The sequence below is a fragment of the Poecile atricapillus genome, chromosome 21, assembly GCF_030490865.1.
Source record: "Poecile atricapillus isolate bPoeAtr1 chromosome 21, bPoeAtr1.hap1, whole genome shotgun sequence".
Taxonomy (NCBI): Eukaryota; Metazoa; Chordata; class Aves; order Passeriformes; family Paridae; genus Poecile; species Poecile atricapillus.
Window position 1 is genome coordinate 4392522 of NC_081269.1, and position 18778 is coordinate 4411299.

Below are 18778 nucleotides of genomic sequence, written 5' to 3' on the forward strand. Positions count from 1 at the left end.
CTGTTCTGAATCAAGAGGAAGAGCTCATATTTCAGGAGGGACATTGTGAAGGTGGAGCCTGCAACACAATGTGTATGAAAGAAGCAACAGCAAATGTCAGTGCAATTAGCAAAAATTGCACGATTTCTGATGTTTTATTCAAAAGCTTTGGCTTTTTAAAGTTCTTACTGAATAACAAATGTGGTGTGGTTGTGATATCTGTGGAGATAACTTGATCTTTGAAAAGTTACTCCTGATACCTGATTTTACAAAAGCACCAAGGGAGAGTTGCCAAGCAGTCCTTGCAGCTCTGTGTTCTTGGAAAAACCGTTTGTGCGGTATCTTCTCCAGTGCAGAATCCTCCAGGGTTTGACTCCCAATTAAAGTTAATCCAAATTTCTCATTTTATTTAAGCTCTTATAGTGAGGAAATAGAGTAGCTGTTAATCCCATTCTCAGTGTATCAGGCAACAAGATACTCAGAAGGAGGTACACCCAGCCTGGTTTTGTAGTGTGGAGAATGTCACACAAAGAGCATCCCATCCTGTTGAGCACCTAACACAGAAGCTTTCTTGAGTCCTGGGCCTGGCACAGTCGGTTTTTTGCTCATTCTTTTACTCCTGTGAGTGATGTCCTGTCAGAGCAGGCGCAGTGAATTGACCACCAGGTAACGAGAGAAGAGCAGGTAGAGCTGGCGGAACCAGAGGAGTTGGCTGCGATGGTACCGCATGGCTCTCTAGGAGGAAAAACAGCAGAGAGAGCATTACAAGAACCTTCCAGAGATGATGAGAGGGCAATCTCCTGCTCCTGCTATGAGGGTCAGTGCCCATTTATAGGACAGCCTGTTTTAAGTGAACAGGGAGAGGCAGGGGAAGTGGAAGGCTGCCTAAGATCTGGGCCTGTCTGCCCCCGAGTCTGGTGTTGTCTGTCTGATGTTCAGAGGGTCCTGCTAGAAAGGACACTATGTGTCACTTCTAATTCCTCCTCCCCACATGATCTTGGGCCTGGGGAAGTGTTCACATGCTGGGAAGCAGGAGCCTGATAGGTGTGTTTGGGAACATCTCTGGTCCTTCTGACCACACACTGCCAGCTGCAACTGAGTCTATTTATAGACCAGCCTAAAAAAGTCAGATTTCAGGAACAATACATGGGAATAATGAACACCACCTTTATCCAAGCTGCTTCCATCAGTAACTCTATTTTTTAACAGCCTCAGAAGCAGGATAAGTCTGTAATTTGTGAATTAACAGCACTGTTTTCTGTGTAAATATTTTCATGCTATGGAAGGGGAGTTAATCAGATATAGGGAACTGTGGAGTAAATGTGTGAGATCCTATGCAGCAAGATAGTTTAAAAATGTCCAGTAAAGGGAACTTCTGAAGAGCTTTGGACCACAAGTTCACAGTCTGTCTCCATCTTTAGTGGGAGCTGTGATCCAAGGATGTTGTTCCTGGCATGCAGTCATGCCAGGCTTTTAACAGGCCACTCACAGGTTCAGAACACTGTGTTGGATCCAGTTTCCTTTGAAATGCATCCTGCATCCTGGAGAGTGTAAAACTCAGTGCCCTGTGACTGTCTGAGCTAAAAATCTCAGCCCTGTCCTGTCATGCAGCACATGAGGTAACCTTGCTTGTCCATGTTTTTAAAATCACTGCAGACATTCCTCAGTGACATTTATAACCCATGGGTACAATTACTTCTGACATTCCCTGGGAATGTGACAGTTGTGACTAAAGTGCTCACAATGAGGATGAGCCAGTCAAGCAGGTGCCACATATCTCACCTTGGCTTGTTCAGTCTCCTCCTCTGTGAGGATGAAGAGTGCATCCCTGGGCAGAAGGCAGGAAATGAGGACATCCAGGAAGGAAATGTATTTCCTGAAGAGATTTACTGATTCCAGCACGAGCACACGGCACCCTACACAGAGAAAAGGAATAAATATTTCAGAACAGCATTCTTGTAAGGTGCTCTTTTCTCCAGGCTCAGCAGCTTCCCTGTGCTGCTAGCCTTGGGAATCTTTTTTGTGTAAAAGGAGAACAACTTCTGATGCACCCACCAGGATTTCTTTGTGCCCAGTGCACATCTAACACCATTTGCATTGGCTCTTATTCTGTGTGTGAGTCTTTGTACTGTTCTTGTTCTGTAATAGCCTGTGAAAAGCAAAGCTAGCTTTGAATATCCCAAAAACTGGGTGGTTTTTTTGCTTGTAATTTAAATTCTTCCTGCATAATTAGGCTCAAAAAAATAGGTGCAGATGATTCTCTGAATACTGACACTATATCATACAATGGAATTTTAAAACAGTAGTTTCTGGTTCAGCTACCAAAATGTAATTTCATATTTCTACTCCAATTCTTAGCTAGAGAATAAATATTTACAAGCTTCAGGAATCAAATATTAACTCAGGCAGCCAGTTACACTTTAACAGAAGTTCCTGAATTTATTGCAGATGTTTGTGATGAAACAGATGAAGGTAACAAGATTTCAAGATTCTGCTGATGTTGAAGGGCATTTTTTTCTGTTTTAAAGATCCCTTTGAACTCAAAAGTTAATTGCTATTTTTTTTTACCATTGCTAAATTGTCTTCACTGATGAGTTCAGAGCTACTGATGGTCCCGTTAAGAGCCTGCAGCTCTCAAGGGAGCTGCTTTGGGATCTTCTTGGTTTGGAAGCTGCTGTGATTATGTTCCACACTTCCCACATTGTATTAAAGTTTGACAGAAGAGGCCAAAGTCACAGTTTACACAGGTGGTCACAGATGCAATTCGATTTGCAATGAGGTTTCCTTCAGTGAGCCCTGAAACAGTGAAATTACACAGAAGAGACAGAACAAAGCTCTCATAGACTCCCTCTGGCACATCTCCAGGATCTTTCAATTTCTTTCTTTCTTTTCTTTTCTCCAAGGGTGTTGTTCCAGCTTTTCAGCAGCCCTCTCCCACTCTCCAAAGCCAGACCGGTTAACTCTTCATGTCAGTACCGCAGAGGGTGCTGCTCCCCCTCCACTGAAGGGGACACGGGACATTGGGACCTGGCTCCCCAGCAGGTCACACCGAGCATTCACAGCAGCGATTTTCTCCTGCTGTGGGCAACACTGGGCAGAGGTAGAGCCCTCAATCACCACGGTGCTCCCAGAGGCCGGGAAGCGGCGGGCGGTGCTCGGGAGCCGCCGGGAGGTGGCGGCATCCGCCGGCTGCGGGAGCGGGACCCGCGTCCCTCCGGCACCTCCCGGCCCGGCCGGGCCTCAGCCCCGGCCCCGCGGGGTCACCAGCAGCAGCTGGGCAATGCCGAGAGCCCCGGGACGTGCGGGAATGTGCGACCAGCATGGCTCGGATGCCTCCTGACCGAGAACCCGAGCCCCTGTCCCGCTCACAGCCTGCCGGGACGAGGGACAGGCAGAGCTGCTCGGCTGCCATCGGCTCCAGTTGCTCTCTCAAGGGATGCTCTGAAGACACAAGTGCTGCAGTCGCTCACAGAAGCGCCCTGACACTCCTTTTATCTCACTTGGAGATATTTCTTGTTTCCGAATAGCAACCTTGGAAGGAAACCTGCGATGTGTCATGAGTGGGGGAACCATTCTTCCCCTTCCTCTGCAGAGATCCTCTGGGCTGCTGTTGGGGTAGTTTCAGAGGGAAGAATTAGTACAGTGCTGCTCCTGTCCTCAGCAATGGCACCTGTTTGCTTTTCAAAACTTCCTTTCCTGGAAGGCTTTAATGAACTCTGGCAATGCCACATCAATTCCTACTCACAGTAATGGGAAGAGAGGCTTGGCACCACTCTCTGAAGCTTGGGCTGCTCTGTTAACCAAATGTGCTCTCCCTTTCCTCATTTTTTTCCCTGAGAAATATTAATTCATGCAGCAGTTGAACCCTTTTGTTCCCCAAAGCTCAGCAATAAGGACTCAAAACCATGGCAGTTGATTCCAGTGTGGATGGCTCTGACCTGCTGGGTTCTTCTTGGTCAGATCAGGTGAAGTGGTGGCATCCAGCTCCCCAAAAAGAAGGGCACTGTAAGAGCCCTCCGTGTCAGTGATCCAACCAGGATTTCCATGTGCTGACAGCAAAGCCTGCTCTGCATGGCAATGTGAGATGAAATAAAGCAGGGAAGGAATGTACAGTCCAGGGAGAGATGGAAAAGGGTTCAGAGAAACAGGCTGCTCCCTGCCAAGAGGGGTGAGAGCAGCGCTGCCATTGACAAGTCTGCTCCTGTGACACCAGCAGGTGAAGCTTTTCAGAGCCTGTTGTGCCTGTGACCTGGGCAGGATGGGATTAGCAGTGTAATGCAACCTCTCCAGGTTGGCAGAAAGGGCAGGATCAATATAGCTCATGGATTAGGCTGAGAATAGAAGTGTGTGAAGCCCACAGCCTGCTCAGCTTGTCTTTCCACTTCCAAATCACTCAGGCAGCAAGGATGCCTAGAATGAGGAGCTCCTGAGTGAGCACTGAGTGTGCTGCAGGCCTGCACTGCTCCTGATGGAAGGAGGCACAGGTTCTTCTGGAAGAGGACTGGTTATAGCTGGAAGGGGCCAGTGGCAGGGGTGGGAGCACATCCAGCAGTTGTCTTGGCTTCTTGAAACAAGTGCTTGTGCCTGGGCTGGAGAACTTGATTACAGATTATAAAAAGCCTGTTGTGTTTGTGCTGGCTAAAGGCATTAGAAAGCAAAGCAGGATATTTAGGGTGCTCATTTGCATATCACTGAGGCAATGCAAGGCTTAGCTGGCTTTTGCATTTGCAAGATTTTCTGTGGATTCCCTGATCACATGGGCTTACACAGACTCACCCACAAACAAGTCCCTCTTCCCAACAGCAGCGCAGCACTTTTCCACAGCCTGAACATGCCTTTCAGCTCCATCCAGACAGCCTCAATCCCAGCATCACTCTTGTTTCACTCTTGTTTCACTAAGCCCCTCTGATGCACAGCCCTGCACGCCTGCCAGATCAAATTATAAATACTGGGAATTTCAACGAGACTGGAACTATATTTGGAAAGGCTTAGCATAAGCAGCAGCATGGGAGCTCCCCGTTCCTTTGGTGTTTGTAGGTCATGTCAGATGTGATGTAATCAGAGCAGCAAGGCTTGCACAGAGCTCCAGCAGTCTCTTGATGCTGCTGGAGAAATGGAAATGTTCTCTATATGTGGGTCTGTTTCAAACCTGAATGGATTTGAGGCACAGCCCATATTCAGGACCAGAGTGAAACCTGCATGAGCAGCACATGAAAGTGGCTCGGTGTAAATGGGGCCTGACAGCCAGCACCAACATCAACCACTGCAGCTCCTTGTCCTTTGTGCTGCACACAGCACACAGAGCTCTGCTGCTCTGAACAAAGAAAAGGTCCTAGGAAGGAAGCTGGCACTAATAGTCCTCTTTCATGAACTGGGCAACTGAAGGGACTGGAGTCAGAGTTCAGCTTAAGGGCATTCTGCCATCTTGGCTCATGCTGTCTCATTAGGCCTGCAACTTCCTGCTAGCAGAGAATTAAAACTGATTTGCTGTGACTCATTCAAATCCTACAATGATTTGGGAATTAGCATTAAAGGAACACAGCCTGGATGGCTGCTGAGGGAGCAGCATATTGACTGGGTGGGCCTGGCTCAGCCACCTTCCTGTGCTCTGTACAAACAGCTGAGTGACAGCTTTGTGCTTAAATGAGGGCCACACATTTGCCCCTGGGCAGGCACTGTTTGATACAGATAAGAGCTGCAGCTCTACTCTAGAAAAGGGGTCAGGAACAACCTCTTTCTATACTTTCTTTATTTTCCCTCTGTGATTAAGCTGAGGGACCTGGAAAGAGCACTCAAATTCAACCAAGAGGCACAGGCCAGACATCACACCACTGAGGCAGGACAGCCCCAGGAGACTGAAAAGTGACTGTAGAGAAGCCTGAACCAGTAAAAAATTGCAGGAAGATAAAAGTTCAGCTGTAGGTTTCATCTGCAGTGCAGGTGTGAGCTGGGCAGCTGGAACCCTGGACACGAGTGATGTAAAGGACTGCAGGGGATGTGAAGTAGGATGGGAGATGATGGACTCCTACCTTCAGGTAACTTCCCCTCTGAATGCAGGTACCTGTGAAAGAAAAGATACAAGGGGGTCAACTCAGTGGAATTACTCAAGCCCTGATTTTACAGGAATAAACCCCTGCATGCTAAACCAACCCCTTTCATTTAACACACAGTGACAACAGCCAATCTTGTGAGAAACTTCAGGAGCCCACACTGGATTCACCTCAGGCAGGGCTAAGCTTCGTTCCCCACACTATTCTGCCATTCCTTTCCTCATTCTGGCTGCTGGGACACATCACAAATCAGCTCCATAAATCAAATTTACTCTCAGACTTCCTAAGGGAAACCCAAGAGGCTGCCAAAGGCTGTTCACCCCTGGGAGCACCTCTGGCTGTGTAAAACCCAGGCTATGCTGGCCAGGGGCATTGTCTCAGCAGCTGCTCCTCTTTGGCCACCAAAAAGACGTTTTTTTCTGACCCAGGCCAGCACTGGGACATCTGAGAAACTGCTCTGGCTTTTTGCTCACCAAGACTTTGATCCCTTCATGACTTTGTCCTGGGGAGTCTCTATAGCAAAACAGAACGGGAGGGCCAAGAATGGGAGATGTGAATGGTGATGGCACTTCCATGAGGAAGTGTAAGCAAATGACCTTGGGATAGTGAAGGCATCAGAAAGTGTTAATTTCAATTCCTTTCTTAATTCTCTTGTTTTTCCTGCTCATGGCTTGGGAGCACTTGAGCTGACATTCCCATCCTGGATTTGGCCCACGGCAGGGCTGGGAAGCAGCAGGTCTCCAGCAGATGGCACTCAGGGCTGTCCCACACCCAGTTCTGCTCTTCCAGGAGAAAAAGAAATCCAAACAATGGAACATTTGCCAAAACGAGAAAGGAAATAATAATAATCATAAAGTTATTTAACCCTATGTAATATTTAAAGAGATTGTTATCACCTTATAGTGGTGTATCTAACAAAGGACAATGTGCCAGTTCATGTGTAAATCAGCCAGGATAAAAGATGCATTATATGTAAACTGCTGTGTTTCTCCAGTCACTTTCAAACTAGGATTATCTCTGGCTGTTGGTTAAGTTCAAGGAAAAGGATTAGCTACACAGGCCTAGACAAAATAGGAAGCACGGAGTGATGAATACCCAATGCAATACAAAGCAAAAGTCAAGCCAGAAATGCAGGTCATGACAGAACTCAAACAGCAATCAGAAAACATATTTAAACAGATTCTCCTGTCAGTGGTGTCCTCTGCTCCAGAGCCAAAGCAATGCCATTTCCTACTAAACAATGGCCTTGGAATAGTGACTTGGCCACCTTCTACCCCACCACTCAAATCTTACTGCTCTGACAAAGATTGTTAAATATTGCCTTGTAATTTAAGTATCTCCATTAATACCTGCTCTGCTCTTCTGCCAGAGGTTTCTTCCCTCACAAGTGGAATCTGGCCACACAAAGAAGTGATTCAGCACTTGGTATAGTTAGCAGGGAATCTTTTAGAATAAGCTTGGAGAGATAAAGCAGTGAGTGGTTGTGAAATTTGACAAACTCTCTGAAGGCCCCGTGTCTGTTCTGGGTGTGCTGCTCTGCCATGGAGGCACCTTCAAAGCACTGAGCTGCTCCAAGAGGGAGCTAATAATAACCATTCCTGTCACTAAAAACAGGAGTGAGAGATCCAGCTCATATGGAAACGTTTCAGCAGGAGCAGGGAGCATCTTCAGCAGGGAAGAAAAGTGTGAATCAGCAGTAAATTAAGGAGTTTGTGCTTCTGTAAAGGTTCAGGGAGACACAAACTATGTTTGGTTACTGAAAGGTCCTCAAAGCTGCTGCCAGCTGACCTGTCACTCATCTGGAAGAACAGGCATGAAGAAACTGCATCTCTCCTCATCCTTTTTGTCCTGATCCAAATGCTTCAATTCTCAGCAAGGCTCAGTGCAGAGCCCTGGGAACGGGCTCCACCCAGCTCTGTGTGCAGAGGAATTGCAGCCTTGCTCATTTCTATTTCTCTGTGGTTGCAGAGAGAGAGAGAGAGAGAAACATGAAGCTCTACCTCCTGCACACGTTCACAAAATGAGCCAATCCTCTCCCAAATCCATCTTCTCGCTCCCATCTCCACCCTGCTGGAGCGTCTCCATGGGACACATCCAAATAGGGGAGAGGTTGCAGTTCTCAGTTGTTGCCATTTTGGGAATGTTGTTTTACAGATTGGACTTGCTGTGGTTTGGGCGAAATGAGTTTGGCATAAAATCTCAAAAAGTAAAACACAAACAGGCTCTTTTTCAGGAGATTTTTCCATGTGGGTGTTGTTTTTTTTTTTCTCGGAGAGACTTTTTATAATCCTTTTTAAACATAAAGTGACCTAAGGTGGCTCATTCCCACCCACTGCCCAAATGCCAGAGCCTGGTGATTACAGGGCACCTCTCCCTGCACCCTCTCTGTTATGCCTGTGGTAGGTTCAGATCCACACGTGAGACCCTCTGCAGTGAAGAATTTGGGAAGACCATGAGACATCCAAAGGCTCCAACCATTCCTGCCCTGCAAGAACTCAGCTCCAGCTCCTTCCTCAAGGCCCAGCTGCTTTGAAGGCTGTTGCTGTCTGCAGCCACTGGCTTCATCTGCTCAGCAGAAACACTGAGATGGCCCAATGCCCTCACCCTGCAAACTGCAGCACTGAGCTTGCTCCCAAATTCCCTGTCTTTACTCAGGCATCCTTTAGGAAAGGTGTGAGTGGATCAGCTCCTCTGTGACAGTGACCAGTGAAACCTCCCAAGCTGTTTCAAGAAGAAACAAGTCAAGATGGAGCACAGAATTCCTCCGGGGCTCATGCCCACAAGGGTGTGTTACAGTTTGGGTGATGTTTGATGAGAAGTTGTTCATTGAATTCAATGACTTCACTCTCCAAATAGTTTCCCAAGCCAGAGGCAAAACCCTTCACTGAACTGACTGCTGGCTGCTGAGGAGCACTGGGGAATTACAGTTTTGAAGAGCATGGCAAAGAATGGATGTCTTAAAGCTGCATTGGGGCTCCATTTAGGATCCCAACCTCTAATCTGCCCAATTAATCTGATGAAACAGATGTGAGGGAGGAAGAACAGGCAGTCTCCTAGGAATCACAGACACATTAGAAGGATATACTTGCCAGATGTTGGAAGTTTGCTCTCTGGAATGCCTCTTCCCTCCCCAACTGGACTTTCTGGCTCCATTTCCATGCACCCTGAACTACGCCATGGAGCAACACTTTGTACAACACTGCTCAGGCACTGCACTCACACGTGGGGCAGTGGCAAAAGATGGTTCTGCCAGTGGCAATCCAGAGATCTTCCAGCTAACAGAGCTGTTCCTGCTCTGTGCTTTGGGCCTTGCACTGTCTGAGAGAAGAATGTGCTCCCCTCACTGCCAGCAGCCCAGTGACACAGGGAAGAACACCCCTTCTGTTTCTTTGGGAAAAAAGCACCTTTTTTAGGGGGAATCCCTTCTGTGCTGTGCTCCATGCTCAGCTTTAATCTCAATGGCTCTTAACAGTGTCATGGAAGGGCACTGGGATGAATGAACTTGGTCAAATTAAGGAATGAGGGAAAGGGATAAAGGAATGAGATAAAATCTAGAATACATACCCAGCTATGGGATATATGCCAGGGCACAGAGCTTTGAGGGGAAGTCTCAAGGATGGACAGTAGAGTACAATTCTGTCTCAGCCTTATGGGGACAGTCTGGCTGCAACCACAGCCATCACTCATAAGGTCCCCCAGGACATTTAAGATCAGTAAAACAAGTGAGAAATGCATGGGCTGCAGCTGCTGAAAGGAGGGAGAGATCTTCCAGCCCCACACTGTAAGAAGGCACCAACTAAAAATGATAAATGGGATATAATTCACTGTTATCAAGCTAATCACCCAAACTCAGCTTCCTCCCTGTCCTTTAAGACCTGGCCTTGGAAATTCAACAGAATTTCACAGCAGAACTGTGCTTTCTTGGGGAGGGATGCAGTTGGTGGCCTCTGAGAATGGCTCTCACCAAGTGGGATTGGCTGGACACTGCTCTGCTCATTGTTTCCATACACAGATTTGCAGCTGGCATTTAACTAACCCTCCTTTTCCAGGGAGCCTCAGTGCAGCCCTTCTGCACAGTGTCCATGGCATTCAGGAATGGGGCATTCTGTGGCCAGGATGGGACATGGGAGTGCAACAAGGTATTGGTGGCACTCAGGCTGCATCCTAATCGACTGCTGCGTGATAAAGCTCCCAAATATTATCTCTATACAGCCTCATTTACAACCTGCCACAGAGCTGGTGAATGTTAAAAAACATCCTGCAGGACTGAGAGGTGTTTTTCCAAATGGAATTGACGAGAATAGGCTCAGCTAATGATTCCTTGATGTAGCATTTTATATGGCATCATTGATAGAAGTTTTATAGATGCAGTTGCTATAACAACAAAATGCACAGTGGTTAAATATAGCAGCTCCTATTTTCCACTCAGTTTGCTCTGCCCTAAGCAGACAAGACTATTCTTTTCTGTTCTAGCTGGGATGAAATGGATTTGATAGCTCACTAAAGAAAACAAGTGGTACAGTCCTTCTTTTTCCTCCTCACAAAGATGATTCCTTTCCATCCTAAGCAAGCAAACAACAAACTGAACAGCCCCTCATTTGCCAGGCTCCTGGGCAAGAGGGGTTGTTTAAAATCAAAATGCACAGTGACTCATGCAAAACCAAACCACCTTGATATTACATGTGATCTCAGCATAGGCACTGTTATTTCAGAGTGCAGGAAAGAGATTTTCCAATATTCCTGTCACACAGTATTTACCAAGCTCATTACCACAGTGCCTAGTGACTAGCCAAATGCTGAGGGGGGATAAAGTGACCTGGATGTCACTCAAGACCTACTCTGTGGATGAGTATAAAGGATCCAACCTCCCATGGCCACAGGGAAAGCTCCTGTTTTGGGGGATAAGAGAGGATGATGTTGCCAAATCAAGGTACAGAAGATTGCTTCCAGTTCTCTGCTTTGCTGCAATGGGTTTTTCTTAGGTTTGGGTTGGGTTTTTTTTCTGTTTGGAAGCCAGAACTGAAATACTCCCAGGGGAGACTGAAATCAAATAGCAATTTGTGTTCCTCTCCCATCCTGTTTTTTTCTTATTTTTCCCTTCCAGAAGAACAAATACATCCTTGAACCTTGGCATTTCTCAGTTCCTCCCAGATCTGAAGGCCAGGCAGGCACACAGCAGCAGCTGGACTCCTGCAAGCTGTCAGGAGGAAAGTTGCTGCAAGGGAAAGAGCTCATTTCTCCTGAGTAGTTCCTGCTCCTTTGAACATAACCTCTCAGTTCCAGACACTGGAAAGAATATTTATGCCCTTAGCAGACAACACTGAGCATCTGCTCAGCTGTGACCATTTCCTGAACTGTTTTATTCCTTGAAGCTGTTCAATAATTTGCACCTCCTGAAGTGAGGAGCTGTGGGAGGGGTCACAGAACCTGTTCTACCCCTGCTCTTGCAGAAAGTAATCTCATGGAAGTGGGCACAAGCCTGTCTCCCAGAGACTGGGAGCATCCAAAAGAGTTGAGGATCCCTGCACCAGCCCCCTGCTTCATTCTTTCCTCCACTTTTCACAGTGGAGGCAGAACCCTGCAGGGCTTGTTTAAAGATGGTTAATAAATACATTGCAGATGATACCTGGAGGGGAAAGGTCGTTTGCCTTTCTCTTGCCATGTAGCACTGGGGCCCCAGGGGCAGCCCCTGCTGCTCTGCAGAGCTCTGCCAGCACAGGGGGACAGGAGAAGCCTCAGTTTATGCTCCCAGAGCTGCCTGTGCTGGCCAACATGTGAGAACTCATCAGGGCACTGAGAGTCAGGAGTGATACAGTCACGCTCTACTTCCTCCATAACACAAACTGAAAAATAATGAGGGCAAGCAAGCCACTAAAAATAAACTTAACCTTTCAGCAGCCACAGCACCACTCCTGCCACATGCAGATGATGGGGCTATCGTGATTAATTCTGCTGATTCAGGACTGGAAGGGAGACAAGACACAAAGAAGCCCTTAGTAAATGAGAACTGCTGCTGCTCTGGTGTCCCTATCAACACAGATCTCATCAGCCCAGACTATGTTCTGCTCTAGCTGAGGATGAATGCAAAGCTCTGGGCTCAAGGGAATTGTAGACAATGAGCATTTTCTGGTAACATGCTCTGAGACAAGAAGAGGGTTAAATCCCACTGCACACGCAGGAAACATGAAGCATGAAAGTGGGAAAGTGATTTCTGCACAGCCACGAAGTAAGATAAGAGTAGAACTGGGATCAAAATCAAGAGTTTTCCTTAAATTTCTCATGTACAGCTCAGCTGCTAACATGTTTTCTCATGACATCTTCAGGGTGGAGGAGGACACCTAGCAACCTGTCTTTCATTTCTCTTTGTAGGTCACACAGCAGTTGAGTGAGCAAATGGAGGTCCAGGCAGCTGGAAGCTCTTTAGTCCCTCTGTGCCAATGTTGTGAGTGTTGGCCATCAACCTCTGCTCCTCAGCCATCAGCCTTTGCTCACTCCTCAAACCGTGCCTGAAACCATCTCCCAAAGACACTGCTTGCTTTAACTCCACCCCCTCTCCTCTGTTAGGCTATGTCAGAAGTTTCTGGGAAAAGGCAAGATCACCCTCTGACACTGAATTCAAGCTGTCAAAGCTCTCAGCATCTTCCCAGAGGAGCTGAAGGATCCAGCATGGGTTCTGTGGCACTGTGGATTTCTCTAGCAAGTGAGAAAGGCTGTGATGTTGTCAGCAAGGAGAGCCAGAAGAATTTGTTTATTTGAATTGCACAGATGATTCAGAAAACAAATGGGTGCTATAAATACAAAGCTATACTTGCAAAGAGTTCTTCTCATGCCTGGGAAAGGCAGAGGCAGTTCTGGAGGAAATCTCTCTAGGACACCGTGAGGTCTGAATGAGCAGAGGGTTAAAGTAAAATACAGTGGCTGTCTTGCCAGTGTAATTTGAGTGATTTTAATAAAGGGATTTTTGTTTATTAACCTTACTATCAAAGTACAGAGATAGAGGGTCCCATAATGTAAGGAATAAAATGGTGAAGGAACTAATGGACTCTTCCTAAAAGTGGTAAATAGGGACGGCTCCTGTGAAAGAGCAATGTTCTCAGGGCAGAGAGGTAAATTCAGGTACCTGGACAAGATGGCAACATCTTCAGGTGAAGAACTTTCCAAAACACATCTGCCACCAGCTCAGGCATCAGGTATTCACACTCTCCTCAAAGCAGAAGTGCAAAGTGGCATATTTTAGTGGGATCAAGCACAGGAAAAGCAAAGAGGGCCCAGTAAAAGGGAGACTGGCAAGGTCCCAGCTGATGGAACATTAAACGATTATTTCCAGAGCTGTGGCAGTTTCTCCAGTGTCATGTGCCACAGTCTGGCACTGAGTTGGAGCCGTGAAGTGAATGCTGCCCCTGGTTCTGCTTCCACAGCAGCACCACGAGGATCCTGCACCAGCCCATGGAGGCACCCAGAGAAGTTTGCAGACATTGTACCTGACAGCAGTGTAAAGAGAGATGTGGTTGGCATGGCCACTCACTCCTCCTGCATCAAACGTCACCACCTGCAATAAAACCACACAACAAGAAGCAATTAGGAGCAGGAGGAGGAGCCTGTGCAGTTCCCAGTTTTGACATCCAAGCCCTGTCCCAGCCTGTTGCTCTAATAAAGTTGTTTATGTGTTGCACAATGAGGCCTTGTGTGTGTGAACTCCTCATGCCACAGAAACACAACCAAACAAACAAGCCACTCTGGAACTAGATGACTACACAGCCTAACAGCTTAAACAACAGAAAGATGACAAAGATCATGTCCCCACTGGCAGGATGCACTTGTTACTTATTACCAGGGCAAAAGGTCACTTTCAAAGTGATCTGTTGCAAATGTGTTCCTGACCTGAGAGGTCCAGCTCTATGAATCACTGTCTCCTGGATCTGAGAGCATCCTCCAGTGCCTGTGGATGACAGGGTGAAGGTATGGTTTGCTGAGCTGTGAATCAGCACATTGCTGCAACAAGAGCCACACAAGCACCCATGACTGCCCTGGTTGTAATGAGGCTTCACCACAGAATAACATAGTGATAAAATAATCTGATAGGAGAAGAAGACTTTTTAAACAATCTAAATGCACTTTTGTACAACCAAATCAGGCTTTTCACTGAATGAGATCATATTGCTAATTGATTCTCTGCAGGGAGAAATGGGAACTCCAAAATGCAGAAGTAATGTGTGAACACAGCAGTGACCAGAGCACAGAACACCCTTGGCTGCCTGCCCTCAGACCCACCAACAGTGTGTCAGGGCTGAGGCATCACCCTGGGGACTCACTCCCTCTCTGGGGCTGTGCAATGGGTACTTAAAGGCTCCCAGCTCCAACCAAGCAGCACAGAGTGCAGAGTGGACAGGGAATGTGTGCCCATCCTCTTTCCAAGGAGTTAAAGTGACAGTCCCTGGACAGGCCCAGCAGCAGAGCTCTCCACAGCTCCCTTCTCTGGCACCAGGAAGAAACCAACTCCCATGTTTCAGGCAATGTTTGCTTCCTTGCCAGCTTGTTCTCTCTTCAGGGAAGGAAATGCTACAGCCTGGCTCACTCACTGCACCTCCCTTCTCAAAATCTATTTTATATGCAAGGCCTGGAGCACTGGGTTAGAGATCAGGGGAAGATCAAAAGCCACTGTGCAACTTACTCCTCCACTCTCCAGCAGGAGAGGCCCTCTGAGACATGGGATATTGAGTCAAGAGGAAGAGGAAACACTAAGGCAGTGATAAGAAATACTTCAAAACCCACAAACTTCACACAAGCCTGCTTATAAACCCACCCACCCAGGACAAGACCACAGTTAGACTTTCCACGTTGCCCAGTGGCTGCCAGCAGGGACCAGGTTGCTCTTTGCTGGTGGGACCAAAATTGGTTTCATTCACGTATGAAGAAGCATTTTCGGTCAATCCCTATTTTATAAGGAGAAAAAAGATGTGTTTAACTTTGGCTGCTGCTGCACATCAGCACTACCAGAGAGCTCTGCAGGGCCTGCCATGGTGCTGAGCCTCACCATGGACATCAGCTTTTGGAGGAGCTCATCTGGAAACACACGAATTCAGCACAGCTCAGGGTGAGCACAGCACCCTGGACTTTACAGGTAAGAAAAAAACACACTCTGAAGTCACTCCTACTTAGAGTGGTACTTCCCTAAGATGACAACACTCACTGCAGGTAGAATAAATTCCTCTTCAGGTGAATAACAGTGTGAGTCTGATAAGGGCTGGACTTGCACTAAACCTTTTTACTCAATGGGGACAGAGAGAGGGTTTGTCTCTTCTGCCTGGTCCCTGATTTCAACGTAACTTGTACAAACAGAGCATTTTTAAGAGCAGTACCCTGCTGTCAAACGTGGTTGAAATTAGCCAATGGGCTCTAAATTATTTTGAAACATGCATGTGCACATATATATAAATACAATTGTATTATTCCTGTTTCCTTAGGAAATCAAGTTAAAAACCCCAGACAAGCCAAAACACACATTTTTTTTTTCTTCTGTGGAGGTTACAAGAGAACAAACCAGAAGACTGAGATAAGAGACTTCAGTGAGCAGACTAAATAAACTAATCATTGCTTTTACAAAACTGGCTTGGGCCAACTGTGGGAGCAACAGGCTGGGTTAGGAAATATTCTTGACATGGGAATTATCTGCTCAGAAACACCTTTGGAGGTTTTTCTTCTCCACATGTGTTTTCAAATAGAAGCTGCTGAGCTTATGTAATGTCTGAACCAGCTGAAGAGATTACACAGAGCCCATTTCCAATTGCTGGAGTCCAGTTTACTGTTAGGACATTTACACCTGAATTGCCTGTCTCTTCAAATAAAGGAATTTTTAAATACAATTCTCGAGGTATCTGCACAGTGACTTGGTCAAGGTGGCATTGCCTTTGTCTCATCCCTCTCAGTGCACATCTGCCTCTGGAACAGCAGGGATGTTCCACCCTAAATATATCATATATCATCTAAATATCTACAGAAGTCATCTAACAGGGCTCTGATTCCACAGTACCACTGTGCTGTTCATGACTTAAAGCAGGCAGCAATCACATGTAAATCAATCCCTCTGGCATCAGGGATTCATTTCATTGATAAGGAATTTGAATTTCTTTCTCACATGCGGAAGATATTTTCACACGGGAGCATTTGCTCCTTCCACCCGGTGCAGCTCCTGCTGCTCTGGCTTTTAACTCCTAACCTGAACCAGGCTGATGATGAAATCAAGCAAACAATCAGGACAGGAGGAGAAAACCTGAACATCTTGAAATTGTCTGGGTTAAAAACAGGCTTAGCCAGTTCTGGGAGTGAAAGGCTGGGATAGTAAATATACTTCATGTGGAAATTATTGTTCAATGAAATCTTTAGGGCAAGAGGGAGTTCCCTCCCCACACCTGTTCTGAAATGGGAGCTGCTGCTGTTGCTGGATTTTCTTCTGGGTGACCTTGGTATTCAGGAAATGAGGCTTTCACTAGTGGAAGCCAGAGGAGCAGCCAAGACAAACAGGTCCAGAAATCCCTTCCAGAGAGGGGAGAGCGCAGAGGAAATTACTCAATTACCAGCAGAAGAGAAAACTCCTGAGAGGTCTGGAGTCCATGATCCCTCCCCACACCTCAAAGCTGAGGCTCTCCTCCTCTCTCTGGTGTCACACAGTGCTTCAAACACAGCACACATCTGCTGTGGGGACACAAAGGTCTCTGCCTTTTAACAAGGGCCATTCCTTCAAATGCCACAGCAAGCAACTCCACTTCTCATGGCCTTTCTCCTTACACTCCCAGAGGCCAGTGAGATACAAACTTCCTTTGAGTCTCTTGTGAGTTTGGAGATGTCTTTTGTGTCTGATTTAGGAGCAAGGAGAGCCTGCCTGGAGTTCACACAATACTATGTAACTTCTTTTTTTACACACCAAACACTTTCTAATCTGGATCAAGACAAAGCAGCCTTGGCTGCCTTTCCCTGCAACACTGGCTTTTGCTTGTAAATCCAGCAGGCAAGAAATAATTTCCAAAGTCTATAAATTAGTTTTGGCTTTGAGTACACCAACCATTAATTTCTGTGTCTGCACTATTTAATGTACAGCATGGATGAAATATGTCCCTGTAGTTCCCAAAAAGATTGAGCTACTCCTGGACTTTCAGGGCAATTGAACAAATGAGTAACCACATAATGGAAGGAAACTACACAGAACATGTGGGACTCCTTGCCTTCCAATCCTTCCTTTCAGACATGCTGGAATTGCAGCCCCTGCTCCACTGCCAGATGGCACACAACATGTTCTGTAAATAAAGATAATAAAGATACCATTGTCGGTGCTGTGACTACTGGGAAAACTGGGGAAAGTTTTCCCACTGGGATAGCTACATCAATACACAACTTCCAGTCATGTTCACTCCACTGAGTTGGTCTGAAACTCTGATAGTTTTTGGTTTCTTCAAGGTGCTTTTAACATGTTCAGCCAATTCTATCAATTTCAACATTAGTGAAAAATGGACTCAGTTTACCTTTCAAAGCAAGACTGTTTGTTTAGGACAGCAGAGATGTCACAGACAGCAAGCTCTGAAGTTTTAAATTGCAGGATGTTTAACAAAGGTAATTAGCTTCTCTCGCTGCTGCTGGCAAATTCAGTCTGCTCCTAAATGAATGGTATTAGAGCAAACACCTGAGACCTGTGTGATTGCATGGGACACTTCAAATAATGAACATTTCCAGAGCAGTTCATTACCAGCAGCCCTGAGAAGTTGCTCCAGCTGCCCTTGGTGCTGCTGCTGCGTCCTGCTGCAGTGATTTGTCCTCTGTGCTGCTCAGGGAAGAGCTGATGGCAATGCAGCAGCTCCCACCCTGGCAGGGAATGTTTTCTGCTCTGCAAACCCCACATTTCACTGCTCAGCTCAGCTCTGTCAGTGGCAGGCTCCAGCCTCCCCCAGCACAAACAGCTAGAGTTTAATTTTCCCCGGGGGCAAAGATCTAATCCTTCCTAACCATCCAGAGGAGTTCTGGTGTTTTCAGAATTTCTTCTGGGGTTTTGGTGCACTTGTCCCTGTGCCCCTGAGAGTCACAAACATGCAATACAAATCCTTGTGGGTTTGGAGCTTTCAGCTTAGATTAAAACCTATCTGTTCAGGGGGCCAAAAGGCACAAAAGGAGTCCAGGAAAGCTGCATTTGTCTCTGTGCACAGCAATGAATTTAATGGAAAATTAGCCTCAGAATCAATACAAAGTTGGATGCATGATGCTGGTTTTGTGCTCGTGGGGCTTTCATGCTACAGGAGATGTGGTTTCTTGTTTTGTGAAGTGCTGAAAGGCTTTGAGAGTTTCGTGATTTTGCTGCTAATCAGTGTGTGACAGTGCCATGCCTGATCAAAGCAGGATTCAGCAGAGAACAGAACACAACCCTTGCCATGCTTAGGCCCTTATTCCTGTTCTGTGGGAAAAAAACCTCAAAGTATTCATGCCAGGAAATCTCCCCAGTTTAATATTCTTCAGTCCTGACCTATAACCTGCTAACCGAGCTCTCTAACACACATCTGCCAACGGGCTTCAAATCTAAGTCCAAAGCCCAAATGGGCTCTCTACATCACAATATGGCTACTTCAAAATACAGAGAAGAGTTAGAAAAGTGAAATTCCTCCACTGTTCATTTTTCACTGGGAAGCAAAGAAAGCTCTTCAGAGAGAGAAGATATATCCTAACCTTAAAGTCTCCAAAGAAAGCTTCTAGAGGGAAAGGCAAAGCCC

General features: G+C 46.5%; 1 protein-coding gene across 2 annotated transcripts in view; it reads right to left on the minus strand.

The window, feature by feature from the left end:
• Positions 1 to 100: 100 nt before the first annotated feature.
• PIGL (phosphatidylinositol glycan anchor biosynthesis class L) overlaps positions 101 to 18778 on the minus strand; it is a 55593-nt gene continuing 36915 nt past the window's right edge. Inside the window, exons 5-9 of one of the 2 annotated variants that reach the window (XM_058854780.1) lie at positions 14837 to 14962; positions 13511 to 13578; positions 6009 to 6040; positions 1762 to 1895; positions 101 to 714 (exon numbers count right to left, since the gene is read on the minus strand). In XM_058854780.1, the coding sequence (XP_058710763.1) occupies positions 616 to 714; positions 1762 to 1895; positions 6009 to 6040; positions 13511 to 13578; positions 14837 to 14962 (459 nt within the window). In that variant the 3' untranslated portion in view covers positions 101 to 615. The remainder of the gene's footprint in view (positions 715 to 1761; positions 1896 to 6008; positions 6041 to 13510; positions 13579 to 14836; positions 14963 to 18778) is intronic. The other variant, XM_058854781.1, reaches the window with a different exon arrangement.